The 22,223-nt window shown below is 38.2% G+C and overlaps 1 protein-coding gene and 1 long non-coding RNA gene across 3 annotated transcripts in view; one reads left to right on the forward strand and one right to left on the reverse strand.

Moving 5' to 3' along the window:
* LOC128859652 (titin) overlaps positions 1–22,223 on the forward strand; it is a 144,547-nt gene that overhangs the window by 65,200 nt on the left and 57,124 nt on the right. For both annotated transcript variants that reach the window (XM_054096639.1, XM_054096640.1), the window contains exons 17-20: positions 214–1,449; positions 4,608–4,675; positions 4,746–5,049; positions 5,459–5,533. In XM_054096639.1, coding sequence (XP_053952614.1) covers positions 214–1,449; positions 4,608–4,675; positions 4,746–5,049; positions 5,459–5,533 — 1,683 coding nt within the window. The remainder of the gene's footprint in view (positions 1–213; positions 1,450–4,607; positions 4,676–4,745; positions 5,050–5,458; positions 5,534–22,223) is intronic.
* The window catches only part of LOC128859653 (uncharacterized), a 99,948-nt gene that overhangs the window by 10,595 nt on the left and 67,130 nt on the right, over positions 1–22,223 (reverse strand). Inside the window, exons 3-4 of the long non-coding RNA XR_008454176.1 lie at positions 12,833–12,972; positions 12,724–12,771 (exon numbers count right to left, since the gene is read on the reverse strand). This is a non-coding gene — a long non-coding RNA (uncharacterized LOC128859653). The remainder of the gene's footprint in view (positions 1–12,723; positions 12,772–12,832; positions 12,973–22,223) is intronic.

Raw genomic sequence — 22,223 nt, forward strand, 5'->3', positions numbered from 1 at the left:
ATATACTTTTCTTCTCCACATATTTATTATACCTATAGTAAGTAATACTCATGTCAGTCTCTTAATTCTGATGTACAAATGTACATATATGATATTATATGTATGTATGTGTCCCAATAATTCTTATGCACACCACTTTTACAAAAAACTACTATACCAATAGCACACTCATAATAAACAATTTAACTGCTCTTAAAATATTCAAAACTTTAGAAAAAGAACAAGGCATTGCACCACAATTCACTAAGCCACTCAAAATCGAGTTCACCGAAGAGAAGGAACCCGAATTGTTGAGAGTCACTGTGACATGTCAGGTAGTTGGCAAGCCAATGCCACAAGTCAAGTGGTATCGCGGCACCGAGGAAGTTATACCCAACGAAACTGTACAAACATTTTACAACGAAGAAACCGGCGATGTCGCTTTGGAAGTCATTAATCCAACACCCAATGAAGCCGTTACATACTCTGTGCAAGCACAAAACAATTTCGGACGCGCTATTGGTAATGCCAACATACTTAGCCGCGTCGACGAGGCACCACTGGAGGTATTAAAACCACCAAAAGTGACACCACTGAGTGCCCAGGTTATACCCAATGGTGGTACCTTATTGTACGAAGCCAAGTATGAAGGTTCACCACGTCCGGAAATCACTTGGTTGCGTAATGGACGAGAGATACAAATCAATGAAGATGTTACCATTGAAACCACAGAGACGACCACCATAATTAAAATTGTTAATATGAATCGCAAACGCACAGGCAAATATGAAGTTTGTGCAACGAATAAAGTGGGAGAGGCCAAATCATCCGGTTCGGTAATGGTGACCGATCAAAAACCCAATAATGAGATTATACCACCACGCTTCATACAACCACTACAACCGAAATTCTTTGACGAGAATGAAGTGGCCATTTTAGAAGTTCTAGTAGAATCAGAACCACTCTCCTCCTTCCAATGGTTTGTAAATCTTGAACCCATCAAGAGTTCAACAGAATGTCGTATAGTTTCGCAAGCGAACAAGTCTACACTACTAATAGAGAACTTCCAGCGGAAATATGTCGGTCATTACACTTGTCGTGCAGAAAATGTTGGTGGTTCGGTAACGTCAACTGCCACTGTAAAATTAATTGAAGATAGCCCACAAGAAACAGTGGAAGAATTCGAATCGCCACGATTCGTTGAAGAATTGTTAGAGCCGATTACGGTAATGGATGGCGAGGCGTTATTACTCACATGCAAAGTGATTGGCAAGCCCACGCCGCGTGTGGAATGGTACCATAATGAAGAGAAAGTTGTTGAAACCAAAGAGACGATTATATCACAGGATGCCGATGGTATATGTCAGTTGCAAATAACAGAAGTATTCCCCGAAAACGATGGCGAATACAAGTGTGTGGCCAGCAATAAAATAGGCGAAGCGCTAACAAAAACATTTGTTAATATACAAGGTAGAGCACCATACAAGAATAATGCAAAAACAGATTTAATAAACATATTGCAATCCTGCACATTGAACACTAATGAAACTACTTGCATTTATTAGAACTTAGAACTTACAAATATACTTTTTACACACAAACCTTTACCTTATCTGCATAACTACATAACAGATTCTTGCTGTTAGTTAACACTTACAAATAAGTGTGTATATGTGTGTAGATTTGTTTGGCTAGGATTAATTTTGTTGATGCTAATTTTCTTGTTTATGGTCTGTCATTAAAAGCATGCGCACTACCCGAAAGTGAACTCCCTGTCTCTTTTCCTATCCTCTATTGTTTGTATCAAACTCTACTGCATTCTCTCTTTCTACAAAATATAGTATATTTCGTTTCAGTTTTAGTTTTATTATCCTTGCATTGATATTAGTGTTAATAAATTAGATGCGTTCGAAATATGGATATACCGGAGTATATCATGTTTTGACGCGGCTAAAAATGTTTTTTTCTAATCTCAAGTGAAGAGTTGTTCATATACAAGTTTAAAAAATAACTTAAGTTTGCTTCCACAAATAATTTAATTACCGAAAATAATTTTTATGTTAATTTATACTTTTTTTTTAAATCTGGGCCATATGCAATTTTATTTTCAAAAAATATTAAAATGTCGAAAATAATTGTTCTCTAATTTTATGGCTTTTCTTGAAATGTGACCCCAAGAAAACATTAATTTAATTAGCAAAAATCTAATTTTCCAAGTTACAAGTTCAATTAAAATAATTTATAAAAATTTAGTAATAAAAAACCATGTTTGTGGTATTTTTTGGCTTTATTACGAATCAAATGTGCCCCATATGCAAGTTAATTAGTAAAATTTAATTCACAAAAATCATGACTCCGATATTTTATGGTTTATTTAGTGAATGCGATTACTGTCCAGTGACTACCGCGACTAGCTTCACAGTAGTGCAAACTGTCAATCTACAGTCTGTGTCAGAAGAAAAGAACCGTTATTTCGTTCAGCTTTTTGCTGCGAAATAGTCCCACCTAAGGCCTGCGACGCCAGTGCTAACTCAGGTTAGTGTCGTTCGAAACTCTCCCGTAAACGCAACCAAACAAAAATGAGTGAGAAGAATACCGCCTCAAGTATTTTTATGCACGCATTCGAAGGGACCGAAATTATCTTACGCCGCGGCTGCAAAAGTAATGAGAAAATCAAAAACGTTTGTTGTGATGTGGAATCAGCGGTATAAAGTGTACAAAAATGTTGATGACTTTTTCGAGCGCGGCTTGAAGCGAGTGACGACAAAAACGCAGGATGAAGTGATCGTCCGATATTTTAAGCGGGACCCTTCTTTACGAGTACGCCAAACATGATCAGTTCTTGCTAAAAAGGGAATAGATGTGAGTATCAACACCATCGAACGACGACTGAAGGAGGCGAATATATCCTATATCCCAAGAAAACGGCGTCACAGTAATGGACTGGCCTTACCAGTCCCCAGACGACAACCCCATTGAAAATGTGCGGGGAATTATGAAAACGAATCTTGCCGCAAAGCCAGTCCATGATTTAAAGTAACTCGCACGTCAAGTTCGCAAAATCTAGTCTTGTTTGTCGACGAACTACGCAGAAAAGCAGGTTCAAAGCATGAAGAAGATGCCAGGCTATTCTCGACAACGATAAAAACTACAGGGCTTATTGCGTATTTGTAACTCGTAGTTTTGTACATACTTTCATGCAAAAAAATTTTAAATATACCTACATACATATATCTTCTATACTTCGTAAATAAGCGCGGTTCCTTTTTCCCCGACACAGACTGTAGTTTTCCAAGTTCGCGTTGAAGATGCTTCTGGTTTTTGTTTGTTGTAACAGCATGAAATATTCCGCATAAAATTTTAGGAATGCTACACGTGTGAAAGTATCATACTTGAGCGGATATACTCGTAAATTCACGACGTTTCGGTAATGCAAACTTGACTGCCATAGCAACGCTTTGTCGCACTGTCTTCTTCGCCGTAGAACCTACCGTGAATATTCAATAAAATTCTTGCGGCTGAGTTAAAAATGCACCTGATTAGAATAACGATTTTTAAATTTAATGTGCATTCGAACTGTTCCATGACCCAACTTGAGAAGAAATAAAGAAGCCTATTTTGTTTGCCTTGATCAATGGACGATTAAATTAAACCAAGCCGTATAATTGAACAAACCGACAGCATTGTGAAAAATTAATTTATTGAAATATTTAAAGAGGAGATGTTTCTGAATTGAATAGGCCATAGCAGTTAGATTTTTATCGCGGTACGCACTGTACATAGACGGGTGCCGAGGGCATTACTCAATAGCTAACTGGTTTAGCAGGCTTTTTCACAGACGCGTTGAGAACTTAACTTTGTCAAAAAACTTATTTTCAATTAAATCTCTTTTTGCGCTGCACAGAACTATCTCTCTCTCTCTCTCTCTCTCTCTCTCTGGAAATAAGTGAAACAAAAAACAGAATTGGTAATTTTCCGATCTTCTTCTTAATTGGCGCGATAACCGCTTACGCTATTTTGGCCGAGCTTAACAAAGCGCGCCAGTCGTTTCTTTCTCGTGCTAACCGGCGCCAATTGGACACACCAAGTGAAGCCAAGTCCTTCTCCACCTGATCTTTCCAACGCAGTGGAGGCAACCACCAGCTGGTACCGCATCGAATACTTTCAAAGCCGGAGCGTTTGTATCCATTCGGACGACATGACCCAGCCAACGAAGCCGCTGGATCTTTATTCGCTGCGCTATGGCATTCTAACTCAAGGCTGCATATTTCCTCCGAATGTTGATTAGTTTCGTTTCATGAAGGTATAACCCTGACTGAGAGTAAAGATCCCAAACGAGGTTAAGCTATCAGTGAAAAACCAAACAAAAGAAACTTGTATATGAACCAACTTGTATCTATATATGAAAAATAACAAACAAAAAAAATGTTTAAGTTAAAAATTTATTCTTACTTTGTTAACCCCAAATGCTAATGGTTTTATTGTTTATCCTTCGCCATACGAATATTTGCCTGTACGTCTTATTTTGCTATACAATTTACAACTTAGTTCCCCTACTAGCCGTTTTCTTTTTCACACAGGCTACTTATACGCCATTAAATAATTAATACGCTCATTTTTTTTTATAGCATTTGAATATATCCCCGATTCTGAAATCACTGGACTCACTGGCTCCGAAGAGGATCTGCTAGATAAGGTATGTTCATATTAAAGAAAAATAAAAAACTATTTTTTCATATCTACCCCTCTCATTTCGCTTGCCGCAGACTCTATCAATCGACGAACAACCACCGAAAATCATTAAGAAATTACCGGAAAAAATCGAACCCAAAGAGGGTGAACTAGCGAAATTGGAAGTTAAAGTAATTGGCAAACCAAAGCCGAAAATTAAATGGATGCGCGACGACGAGGAGATATTCGCTTCTGAAGAATATCAAATCGAAAATTTCGAAGATGGCACATCAGTGCTTGTCATCAATCACGTTTATCCCGATGATGTGGGCACTATTAGTTTTGAGGCTCACAATCCATTGGGTGTAGCAGTGACCACGGCGCTCTTTGCGGTTGAAGGTAGGATTCTAACATTGGTAATATGGCTTAGACATATTCGAAAAACATGTCTATTACATATATAATGTTTGTAAATATGTGCAATTGCATTGCACTCTGGTGTTTAATATAAAATTTTACTTTGCAGGAAACAGCATAGAAATTTTAAATCCTATCCCAAAAAATCCCTTGTATATAAATTCCTACCCCAACATTTGTGTACAATAGTTACAAAAACGTACATATGTATGCACATTTAGTGGTTAGCAAAACAATTTTAACTCTAAGCTATACTATTTTTCTAGGCACGTATTTTGTTGTTTACAAAGCATATTACACAGGCACAGCACTTTGACTTGATTTCTTGATTACTAATTAATCTTCTTTCTGCTCTAATACTCTACTACTCTTTATTACAACAACACTAAAGGCATCGTTGGAACTAAGGACTATCGCAAACCGGAGTGGGTTACCCATATGGAGGAGATGCAGAAGGCGCTTAAAGGTGAGCTTATTTCTTTTAACAATAGCAATTACAAATTTATGCCAATTCCATGTGGATTAGTATTATTTTTGTAAAATATTATTATCAGTGTCTTGTTTTCCTTTTATATGTGTATATGTGTTTTAATTCTACTTCAATAAAAAAATAAACCACATTATTTTCTTCTGTTAAAAATAAACCAACTACAACTACCGTCTGTATTTATGTTTACATTGTCGCTATTTTCTATGTGTTACTTCCAACTTTTCCCCTCTTTTGTTTGTCAAAGTTCCAAAAAACTAAATTAATTTGATAGCAATGCGACAGGAAGTGGTCGAATTCGGTCTATTTCCATGTAAAAAATTTAAATAATAGCAACATGCATATGTATATGTATATGTACATATATGTACATATGTATGTTTTTCAATATATATATATAAAGCTTTATATGTGTGTGTAACGTTAAAAGCTAGCACCATAATAAAGCCATAAAGCTTTCCCTAAACCACCCCCACGCCCCCCTGCGTCCCTCCAATTCAAAGAAAATTTTATTAAATATCAACACTAGCCCCCAAAAGTATACGCCATAACTGAGATTAAATTTAGAATTACAAAATTTCGTTAAGCACTTATCTTTTTTACAGTATCCATATTCATCACTCACCACAGAAACAACATTACATTGGTATCCTGATTAGAACCTACCACCGTAGAAATAACTAACAAACAAGCCAGCAAAACCATAATGACAGAATTGGCATACCCATATTGTAGCTACTTGAATTTCAATTATCAAAATTTACTAATCTAAAGAATCTTTAAATTTAGCTTCTTAACAATAGTCCTTTTTCCAATCATTCATTGAACTCCACTTATCACTAGCGCTATTGACTGCATCTAATTAAAACTGGCTTTTACGGTGTTTTGTATTGTTTCGTTACGGTGGCTAACATTTTCAATAACTTTTCACTCAATTTCACCTACATACCTACATACGTATATACCAAATAGTCTCACATCGATCATCGAGCTGAAAGTATAAAACAGACAAACAAAGTACATATAGGAATATTTGTATATCATAAAGAAACTTACAGAACACTTGCGGTCTTACAACACCTCTCATGTAAGTACATACAAACATATATGTATATAATACGTTAGATATTAGAAATCTTCTTTTAGAGCTTAGAAGCGCACAGCTAAAGGTAGTATGCATACCTATATATTATATATGTGTGGCTGCGCAAGTTCCAATGAGGGATAAAGAGCCACAACATTGTTGCAGTATCAGTAATCGAGAGAATTTATAGTACATAGGTACCATATCCGATTCTGGTATTGGACTGCCAACTAGTCCTCCAAACTGGAAATTCAGTTATTCGGGTTGAAGTAGTAACTCTGCACTAAAGGGGAAGCCATGTGGAATGCATTACACCTTTCCGTTCATCTAAACCCAAGCTCCTTTCCTTCCAATAGTAGAACTACCAAATAGCTTCTGACAAATCCGTGAGTAGACTATGAACTAGTTGATTTAGTACTCACACAGCAGCATCCCAAGTGACTTCACGAGTTACCGCCTCCCAGGCACGTCAGAACTCACCTCCTCAATTACGCGGACGAGATCCAGGACAAAACAGACCGACAACTACTGGATCGGACAGTGTACAGACAGACAATCAACGACATTCATCGGGAGACTCTTACCACCTTCTTAAGCTCTCGACCCTCGAATGCCGTCATCGGCGAAGAGCTTCAACTTCACCGAGAGTCTCGCGTAGCCTTCACACAATTACGTTCTGAATACTGTGGCAGGTTAAACTCCTACTTATCCAGAATTGACCCCGACATACTAAACATATGTATGTCCGGCATATGAAGGCACCCCGCACGGCACTAACTACCTTTTCACATGCCCCATCAAAGCTATTCATCTAACACCCCTCTCCCTCTGGACCCAACATGTCGAAACAGGGCCTGGGCCTACAGTTAGATGAGCTAGACGAAAACGACCGATTATTTACACTACACTGACAGGGCAAAGTTACTACATACTAGAACAACAATTTCACGAGTTCTGGTGTAAATTGATGTATGCCAATTTCAAGGGCAACATCAACTGCAGTCGCTGGCCATCATTCCATAAAACAGCAGTAAAGTTACCTTGATTCTGCTTTATTTTCCAGCTTTATATCTACATTAAAAACGAAGAACAATTTCAGAGACGTCCAGCTACGTCGATGTTTTATATTTTCCAATAGAAGCCAGTGGTTTCGGGTAGATATTTTCATAATTATGCAAATTAATGGTATGCATTGGCGGAGAAGTCTTTTGCGAGGAGCTCCCCATCAGACTCAAATTCAGGTTACCGGACCACTGCAGGGTGTTCCAGGCAGAGGTAGCCGCAATCAAGGAGGCAGTTGATTGGCTGTTCAAATGCGTACTAACAATCAAGAAAGTAAACATTTACTCCGACAGCCAAACGGCAATAAGGGCCCTCGGGTCTATGACGGTGTATTCGGAATTAGTCAAGGAATGCTTGACCTCGCTTTCGACTGCGTCCGAATTCTTTGACATCAGCCTCATCTGGGTTCCTGGTCACAGCGACATTGCGGCAAACTGTGAAGCGGATGAGCTGGCCTGACAAGGGACATGTGAGGTGATTTCCCCGCGAAGGGAGAGAATTGGGATCCCCCTGACTACCGGCGATCTGCTCCTGGAAAGATGGGCATCGCACCAACTCAGCGAGCGCTGGGCAAGTACACAAACGTGTAAGGTCGCGAAATCCTTCTGGCCTCGTGTGGACCGGAGGCGCTCGGGCGAGCTCCTGAGACTGACAAAATATCGGCTCTCTAATCTCGTGGGTTCTCTCACAGGACACAATGCGCGAGGAATGCATGCTGTGAGACTTGGAATCACCTCGAGTCCTTTTTGCGCTGGATGTATGGAGGATGAGATGGAATCATCTCAGCACCTTCTCCTTAGCTGCCCTGCTCTGGCGGGGCTAAGATCCAGGCATCTTGGCTCCTACTTCTTTGCCACAAAAGCTGATATAGCTGGCGCTGACTTTGAAAATCTGATGAATTTCATTAGCAGCATAAAGCGGTTGACGCAAACATAGTCATCATTCGTAATCCGCACGCTCCTAACCATCCCAGCACCACCTCTCCCCGCCCTCTCCCTGCAACCCATCGGTCTTTCTCTTTCACTCTTTTTTTGCTTTTATTGCCAGCAACGAGACGACTGTTATTAGAAATTAGCACAAGAGTTGGTACAACTTTAACAGAACTTGTTTGACATTCGCATTCGCTCTAGTTAGTAACGAAGTAGTTGTGCAGGTGGAGCTGAGATATACTCAAAAATTATTTGCGAGGCTATCTACGGGTTAAATAAGCTCAGCGCTTGTAAGACCATGACACTTGTATGGCTATTAGAACATACTGATTTCAAGGGCAGCTAACAAGCAGACGTACTGTGTAGCAAAAGCTAGTTTGGGGAGAAAATTCACTAGATTTTAGCTGATTGTGGAGTTCAATTCACCTGTACTAAAGCGGATATCCGGTATATACTATGCGATTATCATGTATGCAGCCTCAAATATTTCTCGACGGCCCACACTTAGCTAGAACTATGTTTCTGCAGATCTTAGACAACCAGGATTTAATAACCATTATTAGCTTCTATATGGCATTTACAGCACCCCTAACGAGTATCTTCCCAGTATTGGGATTAGAGATATGGCTTGATGTGATGTTTGCATTCTTAGGAATATAGAAGAGAATACAATTGCATCACGTATGTGAGTGTCAAGCCGCCCTTGGTCGAATCAGGCGCATGTGCTGCGACAGAAATATCCTAGGTGCAATGGTTGCATTGAAATCGACTTTGCGTATCTGATTCGCATTACTAAAGCGACTCATTTGAAGAATAGCATCAAGATACATGCCGCAAATAGGAATAGGAGCTCGGCCAAACATCCAAAAAGGGTGTAAGCGCCAATTATATATATATAATATTATATATAATATATTATATATATATATAAATGCCATGCAAAGATGTTGGTCTGCACCTTCAATGATATTTTGTTTAGTGCACTGATAAAATATAATATTTAAATCTGCTATTCCACCAGAAATTGTGCCGTTTTCCGGACTATTCTTTTCAACTCTTCGCTTAATCGCATATGAGAGCTTTGAAAAAAACTTAGTGGCACAGATCACAAGTACCTATATTTTGGGCAGGCGACTTAGTAGCTTGAAAAGCAAGGGGAAGCCTATTTGCTAGGAGACACTGTCTCACACATTTTTACTTTACATCTGCTGTGCAAATAAAATGAAGGTAGTGCAAATGTGACGCCAAACCTTGAAGTACTTCCACACTCATTACTGCTTTTTGACTATCATAAAATGTTCGTTCGTATTTCGTTACAATCTTAGGTTAAATAACCGTACACAGGCACAAGCACTCGTGCAATAAAGACAAAATCCCTATTATTTAATACATACATATATAATATACTCGTAATTGTCTGTCTAAATCCCCTTTAGATGTATTTTGCTTACTACCTCCCCTTAACTCCCCTTAGTTGTGTAAGCGCTGTAAATAATTAGCTTAACCTAATTTAAAAACTGTGAAACTTGCAATTTTCTTTGCTTGTAGCTGCTAAATGCTCGCCATCAATAGTAAATGAATTGCGTGAATGCCGTGCAGCCACCGGCGAAATTGCCAAATTCGAAATTCAATTTGCAGGAAATCCCAAACCAGGTACAGTATTGCCGCATACATACTTATATATGTATGTATGTGTGGGCATATAGAATAACAAATTAACCTAGAACGCTGGCTAGTTTTTGCCTCTAACAAATCTATTTATCTTTTTATTGCATTAGATATTCAATGGTATTTTAACAATGTACAGCTTAGAGAATCTAACAAATATCGCTTGCGAGTCGAGGAAACTATTGCTACGCTTGAAATATTAAATGTAACATACGAAGATATTGGCTTCTATACATGCAAATTGATCAATGAGATCGGTATGACAATGTCGCGTGGCAAGTTCGATCTTGCCACAACGGCAACGACAGCATTCACGGAAACGGAAACCGAGGAAAAACTGAAGAGCAAAAAGAAGACCATAGTTAAAAAAACAACATCCGCGAAAAAGTCGTCAAGCGAACAATCACAGTTACAACAAAGGATGCATAAAACTGAAATATCAATTGTACCCGCTGAGGAAACGGAAATTGAGAGTACCGTGAATGTGATTAGAAAGCTGAAACCATTATCTGTAGTGGTTGAAGAGAGTGGCGTATCCGAAGTGATGGAAGTAAAAGATCGTAAAACCGCTGATGCTGAATTGTTGGCCTCACAACAAAAGAGCAAAATCATAACCACAACCACTACGTCTATGAAAACCACTGAAACCATTGAGATTACCGAAACAGTGCAAACGATACGTCGAAAAATCTCACAAAAGATCATTACAATTGAGGATCTACTAGTCATACGGCAACATGAAGAAATCAATGATTTGCTTGAAACGATTGATGCCGAATCCTTCGGTTCAACCGGTGAGGCAGCATTGCGTGATTTAGCTACTATTGGTTTGCTGTTGCGTTACGGTTGCACAACCTATGAAATCATCTACATGTATGAGCAAAATATTTTCATTGCCTTGCAAAAGGCAGAATCGCAAGCTGCACTTGTTCAACTGGTCGAACGGGAAGGTCACGAAGAATTGATTACACAAATATTGGGTGAATCGACGACCGAGGATGAGACGGTCCTAGCCGCTACTGTTGGTTTCAAAGCGTTCATACGCATGATTGAGACATGTGAAATTGAAATTGAGAGAGTAATAAGGAGATTTGAAAGAGAAGATTTTATTACGCAAGACTGGACAATATCTGCTAAAGAGGTTTGCCACGCTTTGCATGATTTGCTATTACGTCTTATTTTATTAGAAACAACTATATTTTTTTTACATAGACACATATATTTAAAATTTTTTTGTCTAAAAATTTTGTTTCAAAATTTAAAATTTGTATGAAAATTTGTTGAATTTTTTCTTAAACTTGCACAAAGTTTGAAACTTAAACTTATGTAGCTTTTGTGGGAAAATTAACTATACTTCCATAGAAGAAATTGTCAATACTTGTCAATAAGTGCATATGGCCCATAAGTACGGCAGACTGGGTTTTTTTAATTGAAGTTTCACTTGGAAGTTTGCCCTTGTAAGCCATAAGCAATTTCTTTAAAAATGTTTAAATTTTCATGTCTACATTGTCCTAAAGCCAAAACTCGAACCCATACAGGGAAATTTTGATAAGTGCCCCCTCCTCGCGTGAAGAATGGACAACTTTATTTCCATTTTAACCATATAACCTGTTAAATTCTCAATATCACATAGAGGTAGAGGCCTGAAGCTATAGTCGTTGCATCTTGCTAAGGCCAATGATCTTCCAAATAATGATCACGCATGGCTATATATCAGTCATCACTGATATTTCTTAATTATTTTCTTAATTTTTGACATACTATGGCCAAGCTAAGCTTTAAGCCAGCGTTATAAATGAATATTTTGAGTTAGGCAATAGAAAGTTTTGCACTTAGCCTTAATTTGAAAATTAACGGCGGCTGTAGCCGTATCGGAATGGGCGCGACTACTATTTGGTGGGTTGAAAGCCTACTGTAAACCGAAACACCAAATGATTGCTGTTTTAATAACACAGCTGTCGCTCGTCGACAAACTGTGGCTAACCTCCAATTGTATTTGTGCCATGTAAAGGCTTTTCATAAGAGCTATAAAGCAACATCAAGCTGTGGGTCTCTTCATTTGTGGAACAGCATTTGCCAAACTCGGTTAAACACCTAAATGAGGGATGTACGCGCCCATGTATATTTGCATATTTAGAAGTTTCTTTGTACAAAAAATACATCTCTTAGAAACGCACAGTACGATTATATCTATTGGTAGCTTATGTGCTCCCTATATACACTTACAAGATGCGACACTTAAGAACTCATTGGATTTGAGAAGCTTGATGTTTCCGCGTCCGTAGTAGTTAGACGTTTTAAATTGGAACGACAGAAAGTTTCCAAAGCTTCAGTTAAAATATATTTATTTGAGATGAATGCATTTCTTACCAGAGAGGTAATTCGTTTTTGGTTTTTTAGAGTAATTCACTAAAATACGTACTTACAAATATGTACTCTACACAGCAGTTTATTGCACAACCATTTACATATGGCTGAAAAGAAAGGATATGCTATGCATATTAAAATATTAAACAATTCAAAGCAAATATTTACCTTTGGAGGCGCTGTATAGCCGGAATCACTCCCTTGTTATACTCGTAGTTTTGCTTTCCAATCAGTCTGTAGATGGTGTGCATGACTGAATGTATACATATGTATACATTTAAGGGAGTTAAGACTTTTGTGGGCGAAATCTGAAATATATAAAGAATTTTTAATTTTAATTTTCTTTTTCATTATATGTAAAGAATTTTTGTTTATGCATAAAAAACTTTTTCTAAAAGGGATTTATTACTTTTATAATGATACAATAATAAATATTGAAGACGTGTCTATGTGAAATTAATTGAGTTTTCTTTTGTTTTTAATATGCTATGTATCTATCCACGTATGTGTTGCATATACACTTCGCTAAAATGCATTATATGTATGTATATATTTTTCTTTTTCTGCCAAACACTCTTAACACAAATGTGCACAAACATTTAGAGGACAATTGAATCTTCGCAAATAATTGAAAGTCATGAGGCCATAACGCATATTAAATATGGTAAGCAAGAAATTGGCAAGCTAAATAGGCGTGAAATTAATGCTTTAATGGAAATGCAATATTCTTTATTGTTTTATTTTTATTTTTCGTATGCACCATGAAATTTGCTTCAAAACTGCTTGCTTGCCGCACCCTAAACGCACAAACAAATAATAATTACCGCTATGCACAACGTACGTTAACAGAGGAAACATTCGTCGAGGAGCGTACGCTAGTCGTTGAAGAAGGTTTGAATATAGAAACTGAACAATTGTAGAAACCAAACAAAATATAAAATAAATACAAGAAAATAAAAATTTAAAAAATAGTAACCAAAGAAGGCCACCAACTCCACCACCAATGTCTCCAAACTCCAAATATGATTAAAATTAATTAATAAAAAACAAAAAATTTAAATCATCCCAAAAATTACAAAATTCAAATTACAAATACAATTTAGCGTTAATAAATATAAAATAATACTATTAATACGTAATACAGAACTTGAAGAAAATTTTGATTTAACATCAATGGAAAAAAAAAACAAATAAAAATATTAATTACCTCAATTAGAAAATTATCTTTTCGCAGTGAATTCTCAATATGTATAATTACCCAATAGAAGTCACTACTACTACTACAATAAGTCTACCGTGTGCTTCAACAAACTAAGTACTACTACAACTGTTGCTAACTTTAATACTCGTACTGTTACTGTAAACTATTGCGCCTCTACTATTACTAATTTGCTTACGCCCTACGACTGTAGCTAATACTATATTCTATACTGATTACTAAACGTACCAACAGCAAATGAACAAACAAAAGCAATGTGAAGGCCTTTAGTTCTGAAATCTAACTACTGTGCTTGTAAAAACTACCACACTTTACTACAAACTTCCTTCGGAAGGCTTCGTCTTAAACTAATCGTAAGCGAAATTCAGCAATAACCACTTCGCCACACTTATTTTTCGCTACCGCTGCTGCATTGTTATCATATAAGCTTTTATTCTTAATAATTATCTTAAGTAAATACTTGTAATGCATCATACCGCATTACTGCATTACTGCATTATTATTGCACACTACATACGTATTTTATAATTTAAAGGAAAATAACTAATTTTTCTGCTATTACTACCTACATTAATAATTTAATATTTCCAAGCCATCTATCGCTTATGATTATGCCTATTGCTCACTTTGAAGTGCTTGCTCCTCACTCCTCTTAAGCTGCACTTCCAAAGTAACACAAACGCACTCGCACTCAAACAACATGAAAACAAACAAGTTGATTGGAATTAAGGTAAGCCCTAAGGTAACTAGTTATAATATGGATAGCAAATAAATGTCAAAGAGAATTTGTTTGTCTGTTTCCTATTTTATGTCAACTTTTTCCTTCGTATCACGCAAACATACCATTTGTAGTCACGAGTTATATGAAATTTACCTGTATTGTATGTTGGAACTAACGAGAAAATATGTATGGTATGTGCAATGAAACGTGTCCGCGACATATTGCTTTAAATGTGTGTGTATAACAAAATAAATATAAAATAAAATCGCAATTACAAATATTTCATCAATAAAAGTGGTGATTCCCTATGTTATTGAAGCTCAAACTGTGCTAAAGTTTTCAGAATATCTACAGCTTGTAAAAGTGCCAAAATATGTATGTATGTGCACCAATAATTATGTATCTGTGCTCAGAATGATCTGATTTGCACAAGGTTTATAGCATTTTGAAGTTGTCCAAAAAGTTGTGTGGAAAATTCTACCAGAAGAACAACATTTTGAAAATCGGCCACGACCCACACTCGGCTATTGTGTAAATGTACTTCTTACAGGATCCGGCACACGAAGTGTAACCAATTAAAAACGCCAAAAATTTAGTTTGGAAAATTATTTTTATTCAATTCAAAGTAGAAAATGTGTGAAAATAATACAAAATTAAGAATCAATTTACTTTTGCTCGATATGTCCACCATTTGCCTTGACTATGGCCTTGATACGTTCCAGAAACGAATCGCAAGCTGCACGAATGTGACTTGCAGGTATTTTGGACCACTCGCAATGGCTTTTTTCAGCGCCTCGAGACTGGTGAATCTTTTAGTTCGGACCTTGCTCTCCAAAATAGCCCAAAGAGAATAATCCATCGAATACTCATCTGGTAAATTTGAGAGCCAGTGTGTGGACGGTATGAAGTTCGGAACGTTGTTTTTTAGCCATTCTTGGTTCACTCGAGCTTTGTGAGACGTTGCCGAGTTCTGTTGAAATGTCCATGGTCAGCCATCGAAATGTACTTTCCCTCCAGAGTACTTTCCCGATAATATTTCGCATTTACTTTGACACCGGGCTCGATGAAAATGACGGGAGAGCGCCGATCTGCGGCATATTACCTGTGGCGGGTGCTGCCTCCTGGTAGCCAATCGATGACTCAAATTCTCGTATGAACGATCGGTCAAATACACCCTATCGATTTGGGAGTTTACGAATTGTTCAATTTGAAAAATTTTCTCGTCAGAAAACACAATGTGCGGAAATTAAGCAACTCCTTCGATTTCTCAAGTCTGACTTGTTGCTACTTTGGTGTGAGATCATTCTCATTTTGGATCTTGTAAGGCTTGACTTTGAGATCATTTTTCAGTATGCGGCGGACGGTACGGTCAGATATTTTCAGTTCTTTCGCCATTTGATTGGCACTTCGTTGAGGATTTCGCTCAAGTCGCCTCTTTACTTTTTGAATCACTTCACGTGACATTGCAGTCTTTTGATGGCCACCTCCATGACGTTTCGCGAAGCTACCAGTATCATTGGAACGAGTAATGGTGCGATAAACAAAAACTTTATTTACTTTACGAGCTCACGAACAATCACTGGTTGTGATTTTTTCACGTTAACTCTTGGCAAAATGCTTTCGAGCGCTTGTAAATAACACTCTGGACTATTATTTAGCCCGAGCATCAGCTGCGCGAGCGGTCTGAAGTTCGTTACACTTCGAGTGCTGGACCCTGTATATCAAGTATCATAGGTGACTTTGCTTACAGTATCTCTTTATAAATTCTCCCAAGTGTATTTCATTCAATTCCGTTACTTGTCCTCCAACAATTCTTAAAAGAACACTATTTTCTAAATGGCTTTCAGCTTCGTTGCATTGTACGTTGAAACTCAACTATGGACACGAAACTATGGATAACGCCAAAATATCACGCAGAACAAAATCTTGAAATTGCGCTACTTGACACTTGTAAGGGAAGAGTTTTTCGCCAAATAGTCAAGAACAATAAATACTTTTTAATATGGTGTACTATCACAGTTCAAAAACTACGCATAACAGCCAGATAACTTTATATAGTAGTTCTACCAAAAACCTGAGTAAAACCTGGGGACTGAAACCTGCTGTGGTTCTATGAATATACACATCACTTATCAGACCAATCATCACTTACGCCTCTGTGGTCTGGTGGGGATGAAGCATGGTTTAGTCCACAGTCCGGGAACTACACAAACTGCAAAAAAGTGTATGTTTATGCATTACGGGTGCCATGAGTACAACCTCCAGCTCTAAATGCAATACTTCATTTGATCCCCTTGGATCTTAAGATACAACAGGAAGCAATAAAAGCAATGTGTAGACTCCATAAATATGGTTTCTGGCACGAAGACGGAACTTCGGGGCACAGAGAAATCTTTAAGTTGCTATCTGAGCAGTATCCACTGTTTTTAGCATCTAAAGACGACCTGATACCCATAGTTTCAGTTGGAAGGAAATTTGATGCCAGAGCAATGGAGCAATGTGCTGAGTTGGCTGTATGAATTTTGACTTTTCTTTAGGTATACTATATATTATATTTTTTAGCAGCAGCGAAATAACATAAGGAATCTGTACTCTTAAAAATCGATTGTACATACTTTTGCTATCACACTTGTCCGATGTATATACATATGTATGTTAACACAAATTCTAACAATTTTCAAACGTACTAAAGCCATTCTTACTTGCGTATAAACATATAACACCATACTCATGAGCACGACAAGTTTTTATTTACTTACATTCGCATTCGCAGAAACAACAGCGCCTTTGATAGCCACACATGTGGATGAGAAAATCATACAACAAGTGCAACAACAAAAACAACAAGTACAACATGAACAAACAATTGTCATACAACAACAAGCGGCAGAAGAAATTAAGTTCAAAAGCGAAAAAGTTAAAAAAATGAAAAAGAAAGTATCACAACAGCAACAAATTCAAGAAATTGTAGAAATTCCAGAGCAACAAAAACAAAAAGCACACGATATGGTCGAGGATTTTTACACCGACACAGTAAAGAGTATACAATCTGAAGACATACCATACGAAACTATACAAATTCAAACACTATCACAAGAAAATATCGAAACGATAGCGCTAACACAAGTTGTACAGGTGTCTACAAAACGGCTCGAGCCGAAAGTGGCACATCCTGAAATCGCGCCAGTGAAGACTGTGGCAATGCATGAGGAATCCAGGACGCTCGAATTAGAGGAAGGTCTGCAGCTGCAACGACAGCGGCCAGAAGAAAAATTGCATGAATCTATATCAGAAGTTGAACGTCGTGCACCCGAAGTGCTTGAAGTCGAAACGAAGCAAATTACAGCAGAGTTGGTAAGCGAAAAACAACCAAAATTGGTGCAAGCATTACCGGCTATAGATAAATCTGAGTCAATGCTAGTGGATAAACCATTTGTTGAAGATGCAATCAAGGATTTGGAAAGTGCCAAAATGTCGGAGCAGCGTGTTAAGCCTACATTGATACCTCACTCTTCACAACAACAGCTAGAGTTGACAATTGCAGATGCTGTGGCGCAGATACCAGCAGACGAATTATACGAGAAGGTCGCTGAGCAGGCCACAGTGGATTTAGTGGCTCACAAGAGTGTGATTGTAGAGCAATCAATAAGTAATGAGTCGACTGAAAAGCTGATTTCCAAACAAACATTTGCCAAAAAGCAGGTACCCATTGGTGTTGTGACCTCAGATACAAGTATGGAGATCGTGGAAGTGCTGCCAGAAGATACAACCAGTGCTTATGAGTCGCAAGGTGAAAGCCTTGAGCGTGTAGTACAACCGTCGATAGTCGAGCATTTTGCATATGTAGAAAAGGAAGAGAAATCAATTGATAAGGAGGATGTATTTAAACAGCCCAGTGCACCAACGCATTTCATTGCGAACATGGAAATTGCTTCAGAAACAGTGCCACTAGAAGTGATACAGAGTGAAGCAGCGGAAACGGTACTGGATCTTAAGGCAAGCAAGTTGCCAGATACTAACACTGCGCTCGAAAGCTTAATTCTACAGCAAAGCCTAATTGGAACACAACCAGACTTGCAAAGCCCTCTAGCTGAAGTACCGCAAACGGATATGATAGCCAAACAGGCTGAACTTAATGTGATTGAAAATTTACACCTCATTGGCACAGAAACAACATCTCTGGAAGAACGACTTTCAGATCTAATGGCCCAAGTAGAGCCAAAGAAAGTCAATGCGGAGCCTGAACAAACACATAGTCTGATTATAGGACAAGTAAATGAAACGTTGACTGAGGAACGCACAGAAGCTCTTGCTGAAGACATACGTCCCTACGAAAAGCTGACTAAAAGTACACTTACAACACCAAACACAGTGGCGTTGCGCGTAGAAAGCTTAATTTGTGACACCACCACGAATATGGATAGCTCACAACCGAGCGAGCAACATACAAAACTGGGCTACGAAGGTGCTACAGCAGTAGTCGATATTAGCACTATACAGTCACATGACAAAGAAAAGGTGTTACCAACACAAAAGCCCGAAACTGCTGAAGCGAAATCCTTTTTCGTTGAGCAAACTTCTCTATCGATTAAAGAGAATCAAGCACTGGAAATAGAAGGAGATTGGCAATCTACACTGCAACCTTTCAGTCAAACGGCCAAGCTCAAACAGACTGAAATCAATTTGGCAGCACCTAATGTGTTGGAAATGCAGCCACAAGTAATTCCTGAAACATTAGAAATGGATTCACCTAAGTTGGCTGAAGCAACAAAAACTATCGATACTATATTTGGAGGTGTCACCGAAGTGCAACCTATATTGGAAACGCACACTGAACTGGCAAAGCAAGAACAGCATGTTGAGAAAACACTCTTACCAAGTCCAGCCAGAACAATGCAATCGATAGACATTTATCAAGTAAGGACAACAGAAACGGAGGAACAATTACATTTGCCAGAAAAGCCAACATTACAGACGCTACATGAAGCCACACCCGAGGCATGTATGCCCTTGGAGCACTCAGAAGTGCTGCCACTACATACGACACGCAATGTTGAAGATCAAATCAAACCAGAAACAACGTTTGCCGAATTAAGCCTTGAAGCACAGAGAACTTCTAATATTCAAGAGCAAACAACATTGGATGCAGTAACAGCACTTGTTACCGAGAAAATGCCAGCTAGGCAAGCCATTAGCACTAGCTTCGAAGTAAATCAGTCGTTGAGAATCACCACCACGGCAACTCATGAAAAAGAGTCAACACTGACACAACTTGAAATGCCCGGTTCAAAGGAAGCCATTCCTCTTACCACAAACACGTTGCCTGTTGCTGATACACTGAGCACACAACCTATTGAGACTTTGGCTGAATTCGTAGAACCACAATTGGATAACCAACATGCACTGTATAATTTCACCGAAATGATATCTACAATACAATCTTCGGATGAAGCGCTGGAAGGTATTAAAGACTATCAAAGTAAACAAGTGCCGACAGGCACAGTTGCCAATGTAGAGTTAGTACCAAATAAATCTGCAGTGGAAGTGTTGACAACAATCATTAGCGAAAATGAAGATTCGCGTAGTAGCGAAGAGCCACATATGAGAGGTCCAGCAGAGATGAAAATGCATGAGTTAACTCAAAAGGCCGCGGTGACGCATACGACTTATATACATAATACTACTGATGAATTAAAAGGTATAAAATCCTTGGAAACTACTGGTGAGCCGACAGCTGATAGTATCTTTGAAATTTCAGTTCAAGAGGCAAATGTGTTTGAAAAGGAAGCTGATTTAAAGGCACGTCGTAAAGACAAAGAATTCTCCGCAACAGTGAGTTTCAATATGGAAGATGCGAAAATAATACAGCAAAGTTTAATGTATGAGCGTGAAAATTTTTTCGAAAAAACACAACCATATGAAGCAACAGCACAATCAGCTGCACCAGAGGGGACGCTAAAGCTACCGCTGAGCGAAAATGTTTTCGACTTGGAAGGCGTTGGCGAAATCGATAAGGTAGAAGTGTCGACTTCATCAGCAATTTCGCAATATCAAAATTTGAATGAGACCATTATATCGGAAATTATAGCATATGAAGACTCACGACCCGATGCTATGGCACTGCAGAAAAATGAAGAACAACCACTCGTAGGCATTTGGGCACTTGCCGAACATTCTGCTATAGCCAGCGAAAATGTTATAATTGAAGATGCAGAATATTTCCATGAGAAACCAGCATTTGATAAGAAAAATGCACGGCCAGCTGTAAGCGAGAAGCATTTGCATGCACCATTATTCGAGCAAGCCAACATTCTACATACTGCCAGTAATTTACCAAAGCCAGAACTAAAAGCGAACATGGCAAAAGAAGGCGCAGAGCAATCATTACTAACTACAAATTTAGTTAAACAAGAAAATATATACGAAAATTATACTCCTGTTAAAGATACGGAGGCAGTGCCTACACAGCATGCCAGCATTGAACATGAAATTCAACATTTACCCACAATATATACCGAACAGATCGCTGAACGGGAAGGCATCTTCAAAACTCCTAAACAAACACTTTCGCAAGCAAATGAAGCTGGTCTAACCAAATCATTGGGCTTACCAATAGTAAATGAAACAACGCCAACTGAGGCGTCATATCCACTGGAAGAGGACAAAGTAACGTTTACACAAATTAAATCGACACTGGCAAGCGCTCAACATGGAGTTTCCACTACTCAAATTCAACCATATGAAGTGACAGCTGAATTACCATCGATAGATATTGCGCCATTCGTCACACCAAATATTAATTTAGAAAATATTCTTAAACCGGCACAGGTGCAGACATTTACCAATGTTTACGCCAAGGAAGGAAATGTGGATAACTTCAAAATCGACGAACATCGTGCAAAACCTTTTGTTGAAAGCATGCTGACTGAGACGATAACATCTGGCGTAACACCGTATGAAAAAACCGGTCCATTGCGGACCTTGGAGTGCACAGCAAAAGCAGCCACACCAACAATAAATGAGTGTAGTTCACAATTACAGGTGGAGAGTTTTGATCTAACTCTACAAAAAGAAAATACCCTTAATTCTTCAATTAAGACCGAAAATGTTAAGTCTTACATTGAAGGAACCGAACACGAAATGCTTGTAACAGAGGTAACTGCATTGGAACAATTGAGTAATCTGTCTATAACTCTAAAAAATTCTGACCAAATGGCACATCAGGACATGGAAGACAGCATGCGGCAAGCGCAAATTATAATGAAACCAGTTATATTAGAAAAAGAAGAGTTAACAAATACCGATGCCCCTATGGAATACACTGCAAAACTGCAAACAGAACAAGTGAAAAATGATAAAATCATTACTGAGCTAATGACTTATGATGGTATAAAACCACTAGAAGAGATTAATAGAGTTATACCACAACACGCTAGTGCTAACACGGATTCCAAACTTATGCTGCCAAAACTCACTACACTGCAAGAAACACTCACCAAAGAAGATGACATGAAAACCCTCAAACCTGAAATAGGTTGTGCAGAGGTTATTCCTGGCAAGCATCTAGCATTCTCAACAGAGGAAATTATTAGCATGAATACTATAACTGAAACATACGA

The sequence above is a fragment of the Anastrepha ludens genome, chromosome 4, assembly GCF_028408465.1.
Source record: "Anastrepha ludens isolate Willacy chromosome 4, idAnaLude1.1, whole genome shotgun sequence".
In the NCBI taxonomy this organism is placed as follows: Eukaryota; Metazoa; Arthropoda; class Insecta; order Diptera; family Tephritidae; genus Anastrepha; species Anastrepha ludens.